The 12,950-nt window shown below is 34.5% G+C and overlaps 2 protein-coding genes across 3 annotated transcripts in view; one reads left to right on the top strand and one right to left on the bottom strand.

The window, feature by feature from the left end:
* Window positions 1–12,068, top strand: part of LOC139978478 (sugar transporter SWEET1-like) — a 47,114-nt gene extending 35,046 nt beyond the window's left edge. Inside the window, exon 6 of one of the 2 annotated variants that reach the window (XM_071988744.1) lies at window positions 9,013–12,068. In XM_071988744.1, coding sequence (XP_071844845.1) covers window positions 9,013–9,093 — 81 coding nt within the window. In that variant the 3' untranslated portion in view covers window positions 9,094–12,068. The remainder of the gene's footprint in view (window positions 1–9,012) is intronic. The other variant, XM_071988743.1, reaches the window with a different exon arrangement.
* On the bottom strand, window positions 245–5,791 carry LOC139978477 (uncharacterized). The gene is made up of 6 exons (XM_071988742.1): window positions 4,982–5,791; window positions 4,187–4,333; window positions 2,271–2,370; window positions 1,428–1,713; window positions 676–918; window positions 245–549 (listed from the first exon to the last, which is right to left on the bottom strand). The coding sequence occupies exons 1-6, from the start codon at window positions 5,136–5,138 to the stop codon at window positions 334–336; spliced, it is 1,149 nt and encodes a 382-aa protein (XP_071844843.1). The 5' UTR covers window positions 5,139–5,791; the 3' UTR covers window positions 245–333.
* Window positions 12,069–12,950: the final 882 nt, after the last annotated feature.

The following is a 12,950-nucleotide window of genomic DNA, read 5'->3' as shown; positions in this document are numbered from 1 at the left end:
ATAGTGAAGTGTAATTTTTCTGGGTTTTTTTTGTTCTCTATTTATTGACTATAAATAAATCTGTCATTCTACTCGCTACACATTCATTTCTGTATATCAAAATGACTTCTAGTTGGTTTGAGTCATGTTTGATGGTCAGGCAAATATGTCAATAAAAGCAGAACTAGTATTGTTAGTTTATTCTCTGTTCTATTTTTTACATTTTCCCAACTCATTATATATATATATATATATATATATATATATATATATATATATATATATATATATATATATATATATATATAATTACAATGAAAACAATGACACAAATTGCTGTTTCGTTGAGCAGTCTTATTGTGTAATATTGTGAATGAACTCTCGAACGACGTTGTAGTACGCGAGTTGGCCTTCCTCGCTATGTAGTTCCACCTCTGTGACCTGTAACTCTTGCCGCAATCGGGTTTGTTGCTCTTCAGTAAATTGAAGACCACCGGGGACATTGACGGCATGTGCATGGTTGTTCTGATCTGGTTGAGGAGATACGTTGCCGTATGTGTAAAGGTCAGCCTGCAGTAAGAATTTTTTTATATAAATATATAAATATAGATATAAATATATGTAAATATATATATATATATATATATATATATATATATATATATATATTATGCGTGTGTTAGGAGCCATATTCACCTCTTCAATAAAGTCAATAGGAAATCCGTCATCAACTGCTGTTTGCCAAAGTTGCAACGGTGAACTGTTACCTTCCGTGCGGATCTTATGGTGGATGAAACTTTGTCGGAAACTTTCCAGATGGTCCCTTATTATTGGCAAAAATACATAATGAAGCGCTGCCAGATCCACCTCTTCGTCACACGAAAGAACCTCTGCGTCTTCCATTTTGTAGAATAAGTTGTAAAATTTACTGACGCATCCCTGTGAGAGAATTAATTAATTAATGTCAGTTTGAAGGTATGGAACATCACAGGGCTAGAACCTGGCGAACATTTGCATGTGACAAAGATATTTATTAGGAGAGCTGTAGTTTCATTGTGCCAAAACCTCAATTTTTAAAATATTTTGCTCCAAAGTTTTCCTGTCGGCTGATATTTTAAACATATAGCGAAGGCCAAACACGGATACATGTGCAGCTTCAGCATATCATTCGGGTAGGGGGGGGGGGGTAAATACCTCTTACCGGTGGCTCACATTTTGTTCGCTCACGTATGATTTACAGAAGTTGGTAAATATAATTGTTTTGTATTATTTTTACACAATTTGCGCACATATTGGGTTACATGATTAATTTAATAATCAATGATAGCTTGATTGCACTGTATCTTGGTTAGTTATTCATGGATACCATTCAACCCACTAAAGGTATACGTGTATTTATTAAGTGTATTAAAAAACATTGATGTTAGTAATTGTTAAATATAGCATACTGTAAACAAGTCCCTCCAAAATCGTTCAATTCGTTGATTGTGGACACTCCTCCCTGTAATGAATGATCCAGCGTTATCTCGTCTTAACGGATGGTGCAACATAAAAGAGCAAACAAGAACATTTTCCCCGCCCTTGTCCGATCGTACTTGCTTTGGTAACCCGAACTCGATGACACCCATCTTGAAAGCATCAAACATCGTCTGGGCCTTGTTGTTGTTTGCGCAGTTTAGAAACACTGGCATCCGACTGTATCCGTCAATTCCACCATGGATCACAAGGCGCCATCTAAATACGAAAAAAAGGGGCAATTAGCTAAAGCCGAATGGACAATCTTGTCACATTGAAATTGGTTTGTAAATGTTTACATGGTATCGCAGATTTTATTTGGCAAATTGACACTCTTTAATAACATGCAGAAAATTCTGCTATACTCGGAATATACTGTCATAGTCGGCTGGGATCTCCCCTTATGTAAACATTCGTCACACGACTGTACAATATCAGGGATTCGCGTATATGTTATATAGGATTACTTAAACTGACGTCACCAATGGAGAGAATATGGGTTGTCATGCCGATTGTGTGAAATATTCGCACACACATCATTTTCCCATAAATGAGATGTGTAATGAGGTGATGTTGATGAACAGGTTGACTTGCGTATGCTACCTTTATCTAGGAACATTAATTTCTAAAACAAAATTCATGCCCTTTATGTTATGTGGGGTTCTACGGTGTCCCTTTCTTAAAAGAGTAGGGCGACGGCAATGTGAACTATGATGAACAAAGGTGGTAAATGTCCTTACGATAAGTTAATCCAGTTTCATAAGTTAATTATTTACCTAATTAGTTTATGGTTCCCGTCAATGTGCCAAAGATAATTAGGGCCAGGAACGCTGTACACCCGACGATGTAAGGAGATTCTTCTTCGAAATTCAACACCTGATAGTTATAAGGATGAAATAATAAAATATATCGGATTACGAGTATGGTATATACGCATCTACCTTGGTTGTATTAATTGATAAGCTGGAAAAAGGCAAATATTGTAACTATTATGTTGGTTCGACACATACGTTATTAGTGTTCATGTTTACACGCTGATTTCATCAGTGAAGCGGTAAGTTCTTTAAAGAATTGTAAGAAATATGCATATTTCTTGAAAGTATTCTTCATCGGTTACACTATCAATGTTAGCATTGAGCGATACTTTGTGATATATTTAATATTTAAATTGTATGTAGCATTTCTTTTAGCACATGGCAAAGCTAACAAATGCTAAAAGTATTTTAATCTAACGAAGTTAATGACGAGATGATGTGAAGTCCTTCTCATGTAAGGATCGAGATTAGATTACAAAGATAGATATATTTGTGACATCCACCGGTCAACGCCTATTTGTGTGCTCCATTAGTAATTGTGAAACCTTGTAAATAGTACGTAGCCTGAAATCGTTAAGCAGAGAACGAAATTGATTCTAAATAAACTAGTCAACTGCCCCCGCAGAAATTTTTGTCTTGTCGTTATTAGTGCTGTCTCATATAATTATTAACTTCTCATTCCGAGGTCCAGAGGAGCCAGAAATCAACGTTACAAAACTTTATTGATGCCATAGGAGCACGAACCTATCAATGATGCACCATTGCACAAAGTATGGGGCCGATCGGACATACGATTTTGAACTTGTGTGTGTACATTTAGTGTCAAGCCCCGCCCACCATTAAGAATCAATGGAATTCCTTGAAACCATTTGAACTTACATGACATGTCATTTCTATAATTCATAGAGGGACCATTGTCTTTACCAACAGCATTTACTATTAACCATACAATTTTAAGATAGAAATCCCGTTTGGGGTAGACGGATTTGCTGTAATGCGATGGATATTTCCCTTAGTTCTGCAATGAAAAGTCGTCCTCTATTTGGCGTACTTGCGAATATGAATATAGCCATGGCCTTTAAATTGCGCTACATCTTTAACATGTAGAACGACAAAATAATAAATAACTTGTTTTCTGTAACTTAAAACTAGAATGAATTGAGTAAAAATACATACAGGCATATGATACATTTGTTGCACATTTTAATTTTTTTTTACCCCAAGTCTTAAGACAAACTTTTTCATTGGGGGGGGGGGGGGGGCTTAGAAATATGTGGCGGACCGTGGCTACGCTATGGTTGGTTTTTTGGTATTAGTCTTATAGTTGGTTGGGTTTTGGATCTAATGCCTTAGTTCTGTGCACACCCCTCAGAGCTGTCAGCAAAGTAAACACGTGCAGATCCTGCTGTTAGACTGTCGTATTGGTTTTTTTTTTATGTTTTCATATTTAGGTTTAAATTCCTGTTAGTTTCGATTCTTATAGTTTGACCATTTTCGAGAGTTTTGATTCTTTTTCCTTCAATCAGTTGCAATTCTTATTTATCTTAATAGTTTGAATTCTTATTTTCCTATTAAATTAATATAGCATTTCATAGTATGGTATCCTTTTTGCGTATTTTCATGTATATACTATTTGTATTATTCTTATTCCATCTTATCATTGTATTGTCTTATTGCGAGCATTTAATTGACCATTTTTGTTGCTTAATCAAGTTTATTTGCATTTGAATTGAATTGAATTTGTTTACGTGTAGCACAACGAATTTTGAACTTCAGACTGGTTTTTACTCGTAACATTTCTATGATGGTAGGCTTCATATAAATACACATATCTAAACTATTTAATTTTCGACATCTCGTAAGTAAAAAAAGTTTACCCGCAGGATCAACCCTCTTCATTGATTCTCTGATCCTGTCGCGTGACACGTTGATCCTATTAGCAATCAGGTTACCACGGATCATCTTCTCCCCGTAGTTTGGATGACGCCCCACTACAGCAACAATGGCTTCATCAAGATCGTTGTCTGTATGGAGAAATACGTGCACATGTCACATCTTTATCTATCATTTAAAATAATGTTATTTGACTTTTGATAATCCGAAGAGAAATACATTAAGTATTTGATACAATGGATGGTACAATTTAATATTAATTGCCGTTAGCCAACAAAACACCCGGATATCAGGTGTCAGTATAGAGAGTATTATCATAAACAATATCGGTGTCAGAGCAATTATGACTAATAGATTTATGGAACAATAAATGCATGTATCGTTAATTATTAGTTGAGAGATGGTTGGATCGGTATGCATGTGGAAAGTAGAAGTAGTAGGCCCATACATACAGCTCAGACCAGCTCACTGTGACCCGTGCAGACAAATTAATGAAAAGTGACCTTACTAATGTACAGTGATTCGCAGTACCACCGTACACACAAGAATAAGATAAACCTCACAACCGCCAAATATCGACCAACGGGAACATATCCTAAAAGAAAGTTAGGCCAAAGGCCTACATAATTTATATGTGTATATATTCATCAACCAGTGTGGTAAGTTGCAAACATCAAACGACACAGTATGATACTAATTAAATTAACATATAGGCATTTCTTTTTGTTTGACGGAATAGACTACCAGAATGATAGAAGAATACCATGGATATGACTCACCGCTTATATCATTCAATAGATCCATTTTCCTCAATCCATATTCCTTGCGAAGAGATTTCACTTTCCTTTCCGACACCTCTAAATAATCTGCAATTTCTGCGTTTTTCAATCCTCTCTCAATTAAACCCCTCAACTTATTTCTTATTTCTTCTGACATTCTCGAATATAATACCTTTGCCGTAAGAAATCCTCTTGTGAAGTGATCCGCAATTCGTGCACGGAAACAACGGTAACGACCACATTTAGTTCGAAACGTATACGGAAAGGGCTCTGGCTCAAAGCAGACCCGCTTATTCGGATCTGGTTCAAATTATAGAATCCAGTTCAAAACGTAGAAGCGCGCCATCGTTGCATGATATTACGTTGTTGCATGAATTTATGCTGTTGGATTAAAAGTTGTTGTTTGAAAAGTTGTCGTCGTAGCGATCTACCACGTCGATGTATATCTTTATTACGTTAAGTGAAATAGCGCCGTCATCATCTGTCCTCAGCTTGTTATCAGTGCAGCTTACGTAGGCTTCACGTGTGTTTATGCTGTTATCATATGCGGTTTACCCGTCAATAAAATAATTAACGATTACATTACAGAAAAGAATGACGTTGTCATACTGAAATACGATATTAATGTATACTTTTGCGTCGTTGTTATACTATTTTACGTAGCTGCTGTATACATTTATGTCGTTATTGCACATAAGTATAACATCATTACATCAAATCACGTCGTCGTCATTTGAATTTATATAGTCATCATTGTAATAAACGTTGTTGTTGTTTGATTTTGCCCTTTTTGCGTTCCATAAAGATGTGCATCACTTATTATACTGCAGTAGATGTGTAAATGTCATAGTAAGTTACTGTACATGTTGTTGATGGTAATGTGAGACACCTCTTAGAGGTCTCCCCTGAGAAATCACGTACCCTGACATTCCTGTGCTACCTATAAATTATGAAGTCAATTTTAGTGACAATCACTGAATACTAGAACCCTGGCTGAAAACTGAAGGTCATGGAAGGATTTTGCATGCAGTAAATCATGTCCAATGTACACCCAGGTCATAACTAAAGTATATAAAACTAAAGTATATAAAACTGAAGGTCATGGGAGGATTTTGCATGCAGTAAATCATGTCCATTATGCATCTAGGTCATAACTAAAGTATATATGTTGGTAGCGACATTTTATTGTTTTTATTCATTTTACAAAGTATTGACAAAGCAAGCTACTTCCTTATCACACTGAATCCTCATTCCAGTACAGTTTATTCACTCATGGATATGTGGATGTGAACCTTTGAGTTGCATGAAACTGTTTCTCATACATGAGAAAATATTGCGATGGATTAAATACATAGTACTTACTACTTAGCGCTCTATTTGGTGAGGAACCTCACACACATACATGTAATAAACCTTTGTATGTAGTGTCAGCGACGTAGCCAGGAATTTGAAAGGGGGGGAGCACTTTTTGCGATTGATATGGATTTTCAAAGTTATAGGCACGACTATCTGAGCGGAGCGCCACCATCGGTTGGCGCGGAGCGTACAAGAAAATTTTTGGTTTTACAAACCTCCCAGATGGCCGGAAACGGCCCTTCCCTAGTGTTCATTCTGGTTCCCTGGCCTCTTGCTAACTTGAGACACCTCATTCAATATCACTTTTAAACCCTAAAAACAAACGAGTTAAAATAGTACGTAATTCAATAATACATAATGTTTTAAAATTAGCAAGTTACACAAGGGCGGCGGAAGCACTTTTAACCTGGGGGGGGGGGCACCGATGTCAAAGGGCACTTTGCAGAAATTCGATTGGACTGATGCAGCCTGATATTTAGTACCCTTTATAAATCTTATTGTATTATCTTATTTGCGTATACACATCACTCCATCAACGCCCCCCCCCCCCCCCCCCGTCTTAGTAGTCTTACTTTTCAACTTCTGATACTTGTAGATACAAAGATAAGCCAGAAATGTCTTTGATACAACCATAGCCAGTATTTGTCTTTGATACAACTGTAGCTAGTAAATGTTTATCGAAAAAGCTGTTTTGGAACTTGGAACGCCGATCGTGACAACAACAGGCAACAAAGTGCTGCAGCTCTATACATATAAAGTCTGTTAATCAACGATAGGCTTATTTGACTGTGGAATGTTCTCAACTGAAATTTTATCTGCGTAAACGGGTTCTTAAGTAGATGTTAAAAAACTGACAAGATCGTATCCTAGTCTTTTTCGGCGGGTAGAGTATTGAATGAAACGGCACACGATATGAATGACAGCCTAGATGGCAGAAGAATAGGTCACCTAATTTAGCCATAATCTTGCTACGTTCATTTCAATAGTTTTTCCTGTCTAGACTCTTAAACTCGTCCAGCAAGCTTATGGATTTGAATTATGGGTGTTTTAATAAAAAAGATAACTTGGCCAAAAAAAGTGTAGGCCCGGGCCTACAGTGCTACATACTGGCTACGCCCCTGATAGTTCTAAATTAGGATTAGATCTCTTACTGAAATATCGCTGACCTAATAAGGTGATCAAGAGTACAAGTTTTATGTAGAAAAAGGGCACATTTTTAACCTGAGGAAAAGTGGGGGGTACTTGCCCCTGTGCCCCCCGGTTCCGCCGCCCTTCAAGGTACATGTACAGAGTAGTCTTACTTTTCAACTTCTGATACTTGTAGATACAAAGATAGTCCAGAAATGTCTTTGATACAACTGTAGCTAGTAAATGTTTAAGTTAGCCTAATAAGAGAAGGCGAGAGCTATCCGACGATTGCCATCTGATGCAAATTTCTCAAGTGTTTTCTCAACTGAAATATTATCTGCATAAACGGGTTCTTAACTACATGTTAAAAAACTGACAAGATCGGATCCTATAGTCTTTTTCGGGGGTAGAGTGTTGAATGAAACTATCGTGCTACATACTGGCTACGCCCTGATCATATAATATCAGTATCAGCAGATTTTTTTTCCTGTTTAAATTCTTTTACACGTTCTTTTACATAATATATCAGAAAGACAAACATAGTGCTCTTTTACAAGTTTTCCAGTAGGATGATTCTTGTTTATTGTCCAATCTCTGGACTTTAATACATTTGACGAACTTAACTGATGGTCTATATAAAATTTCGTATTTTGTAATACAGCCAGATATGCAGTGGCCTAAAAACAAACATCGTTATCGCAGTGTATTAGCAGTGTAATAATTATTTATAGGAAGTGCGTATCACGTACGATTGCTAGCTTAGCTTCATAACATGTTGTTCGTGCAACAACTTAGGACGACTCATTGAACGAACGTTGTCGACGTTGTTGTGCATACAGTTCGTGACATTCCATAGAGTGCGGTTAGGTAGGCAATATGTATTTTATAACGCAGTGGCCAACTGTAGGCTTGTAATTGGCTATAAGCTAAATTTAGCTAATTGCATCTGCCAAACTAAGTAAGTAGTTGAATCAGTAGGCGTGAATGTTACTACGATTACAATCGAGTTAACGGAGCTGACGAGTATTCAAGATCAAAAGAGCACTGACAAATACCATGCTAAAAAACGACAGTTTAAAAAAAAAATCGACACTGAAAGGGGGGGAGCGGTCGCTCCCCCTGCTCCCCCCCTGGCTACGTCCCTGTGTAGTGTGTGTAAGTACTAGTAAGCAATAAGACACTCATAATAATTGTGTGTATGATTAGAGGAACTGACCAGTGCAATACTGAAAAATTGGATTTTTATCTTACTTGTCAAATTTTATACACCATTGTTTTATACCCCATTATGGTAAGACAGATATATTGCACTAATTTTCAGTGTTATTGAGAAAAGTTTTGACAAAGTCTATTCATAAATTTATAAAATATTTTGGACAAACTAAAACTTACAGATTTTGATCAGTATGAGTTACATGACACAGCTTTGATCTCCTATGAATTTACATATTATTTCATATCTTCCTTATTTGTATTAAGTATGTAATGTTTTTCAGTTTAGATTACTAAGATGCTTGTAACTGATGTTTGTTTTCATTTGTCCATAGATACCGTCACTTCCTGGAGTATGTTCCAGCCTTCTACAATTTTATCTACTTTTCAAATACCCTGCCAAGAAAGTTGACTAAACTCTAGTCGTTATTGTAATTCAAGACTGTTTTGCAATTGTGTTGAAGGATGAATTTCCCAGTACAGATGTTTCATCCCTACTTGAAGGCAACTGAAGAGTTAGACCCATGAGGTTCATGTCGGAAATCACAGGAACAATTATTGACATTTATGTTTCACAATAGTCTGAATTATTAAGCAAATACCATCAAGCCATCACAAAAACTATTATCCTCACAGTTATAATATATTTGTTTTCATCTTGGTCTCTTGATTCTTATGGTGGATTTTTCCATCTGGACAGAACATTTGTGTTGTCATGTTTTTACTTTTAATTTGAAAGTAAAGTCAACTGAAGGCTTAGTTCCCTAAGATTGTGAAAGAGAGTACGAAATATGACACGTAAATTGTCAACATGGAACTACAATGTTATGTATAATTAGGTGAAATTAGATCAGGCAGTAATCAGTGAGAGATACAATAGGGATTGGACCGCAAAGAGCAATTCAAAACATGAGGTTTAATCAACTGGAGGTGGCTATATATTGAAATGTTATCCTTGACATATGCTAGTGCCATTAAGTGAAGGCACTGGCCGGGATTATTATTGTATCATTTGAAATGTATCTCCAGGTGGTTAAAGCTTATTTTTATTAGCAAAATTACTAGAAATGTGCTTCAACTTTAGATCAACACCCACACATTGTCATAGCATTTTGTATGACAGAGTCACGATTTTTTGTTTAAATTTGGTGATATATTGTGATTGCATCTGGTACCAACAGAGTGAATCATGTCATTAGGGCACTTGAGCAGAATAAAGCGTCTTTAGTTTGTCTTTCTAATATTTAAATCATTTATCCACAGAGGAAAGTAATTTTTCTACAAAAATAATTGCATTTTGATGAAATTGTAAATGCAGAGAATATTGATGGCTAAGCAAACATTCCAAATGTGTCTTGTTTCAAAGATAAAATGAACAAGACACATTATATCAGCCTTTGCACAGATATGTAAGGGGCTTACTGTGCTTCACTTCCTAAGGGCAATATTTAGCTGGTCAACTGGGTTACATTGTAGCAATTATATATCCAGGAGGTAGCAAGATATTTGAATCTGGGATATTCAACTGACAGTGAGGAATACTTTGCCTTTCAAAATAAGGTTTTATTATATCTACTACCGGAATATATCATTCAATTACATTTACTATATATATATATATAGAGACAATATGAATTACAAAGTGGAAGTAATATATAGCAAAATACAAGTAGAAGCTTATATCAGGAGTATTCTCCGTAAAGCCTTAGACTCTGAAAATATTAATCTAATAAAATGGTTTTTAACAAACAGATATTTTTGGTTCAAGCAATAATCATTGTGTGAAAACATCTTTCAATTGTACTTTTGTAGTATTCAGCATGATAGCCTTTTGTGAAATGAGTGTGGTGTAGGCGGAAACAGTTATGTAACAGTTTTTAAATTCTTTGATGTAAATAGATAATTTAACTATGCCTTTTTTCATTAACAGGAATTTCTCCGCTTTAATGAAGAGACTTGCTAATTTAGAAGAACATGTACTTTATAGCATGTCACTGAGAAATTTCTATTTTTTCTTCAAGGTTGAATTATTACAAAACTCAGGGTCTTTTTTTCATTTGACTGTATGTGGAGGAAGAGTAAGATGTATCATTATAAACAAAATGCAGTATCATACTGGTATTTCGTTCAACGTCTAATACTTCATAAAAATGCACCTCAAAAGAGTCCTTGTTTGAACATTGATGTTACTTTTACATATCAAAAATCAATTAATCAATAAATTAGTAAAGCATGCCCTTTCTTATGTGTAAAATACAGTACTTTATGCTTTGCTGAAGTGCATTTCCTATAAAAAAAAAAATAATAATAAAAAAAAATTAAATAAAGTGTTTTGAGCACCTAGGTTCAATGTTTTTGATTCACATAATAATCACTCTCGTCTTATACACCCTTTACCAGATATTAACGGATTTATCGAACATAATTAACACCTTTCTATATTTTGTCTTAAATTATCTACTGTTTGTACCGTAATCACAACAGCCTCTCTAATAAAGAATAAAACATAAATAAAGAGATAGAGAGAAATAAAAGTGGCTTGGTATTAGTATTGTAAGATCGGGTATTAAACACTGAATTTACGTCTATGGCTTTCATCTACAGGGTTGATTGTTTAGTTTTAATTAAATGTTTATCACAATTGAATAGCAATAACATACGACTAAGACATTGGTCGTATTATTGATGCTGCATCTAAATTGTACACAGGGTTTTTACTATTTCGATGTTGGTCAGTGTTTTGTTAATCACGTAATCGTTCTTGTTAATTATATGCAGACATGGCCTTATCTTATTAACAACGTTACTGTACGGATTACTCTTCATAACTGTCATATATTTTAGGTGAGGTGGGGGTGGGGGGGGGGCTGAAAGTAATAAGTACATGCAAGTGTTGTGCTATATAACATTTGTTACGCGGTATTCATTTCTCTGCCTTTTCATTTGAAGGAGCGTCTGCACTGACGTGTGTAACAACATTTATTAGCATTTCAATGCACTCAAATTTCATTCTAGCAAGACAGGCTATGATGTTCTATAAGAATTGTAAATTTTAATTAGTGTATGTCTATACAATTGAGGCATTGCAGATGTTATGGATATTGTTGGTGTGTTATTTGCCAATGTCACGTTGTAGAGACGGTTTTTAGTGGTTGAATGACAGCTGTGTTGTCTGTTGATATTGATTTATTTATGCTGAAGGTGATCTTTCTCAGAAGTGGCACTTATCAACACGTCTCATAAGAGTAAATGATTTTTTAATTAGGGGAAATAATTTCAAACACTCACTGCGATGCCATATCCTTTTGCATTATACATACTCTGCTTGACATGATGTCGAAAATTCATAATTACTGAATCCAGCACATCATAGTCATATATATATATATATATATATATATATATATATATATATATATATATATATATATATATATATTTATATATATATATATATATATACAAATATATATATATTTATATATATATATACAAATATATATATATATATAAATATATATATATATATATATATATACATATATATCATATACATATATATATATATACACACATATATATCATATACATATATATATATATATACACATATATATATACACATATATATATATATATATATATATATATATATATATATATATATATATATATATATATATTATGTATATACATAATACTGAAATGGCTAACTACTAAATATCAGTGAATCAGCATGGTGGGTTATGGATTGTGCGTTGTAGGTCTACTATAGTATGCTGCTGGTGTGATAAAACTGCATACTGTTAACGAGGTTCTGAGATTTTAAAACTGAATTTTGTTATTTTTTAATGTATTAGATGAACTTCACACGTGACTTCTTTCTCTCAATCGACGTCATTTCCCCTCTTGAAGGAGAAACTGGTTGCAATTTGTTATGTCTGTCATTTTAAAGACAGAATAGAACATTTTATAATGCTTTGTATACATGAAGGTATGTAAATATATCTTCATCTTCTAAGTTGTATGACATTAGATTTCGAAAACAATTACAAATTACCATTCTTTTTTATCCATCTTACAACGTTGCTCTGAAATTGTTAATACTCTTTTCAATTTTCATTTTTTGTATCTTTACAGACTGAAATGAATCTGTTAAATCGTGTCCGCAAGTAACGAAATTAAGTTTCGAAATCTTTATTTTTAACAAAGAAAAATGCAGTATAAATCACAATTTTTAACATTAATGTTATAGTACTAAAGAACATTCAGG

Source organism: Apostichopus japonicus, chromosome 13, assembly GCF_037975245.1.
Source record: "Apostichopus japonicus isolate 1M-3 chromosome 13, ASM3797524v1, whole genome shotgun sequence".
NCBI lineage: Eukaryota > Metazoa > Echinodermata > Holothuroidea > Aspidochirotida > Stichopodidae > Apostichopus > Apostichopus japonicus.
This window is presented reverse-complemented; position numbering and strand designations above follow the sequence as displayed.

Coding starts and splice junctions, on each gene's coding strand:
- LOC139978477 (XM_071988742.1), bottom strand. CDS start 5,138: ATGTCAGAAGAAATAAGAAATAAGTTGAGGGGTTTAATTGAGAGAGGA. Junction 2,371..4,186: donor GAAGAGGGTTGATCCTGCGG/GTAAACTTTTTT, acceptor TATAACTATCAG/GTGTTGAATTTCGAAGAAGA. Junction 1,714..2,270: donor GGGAACCATAAACTAATTAG/GTAAATAATTAA, acceptor TTTCGTATTTAG/ATGGCGCCTTGTGATCCATG.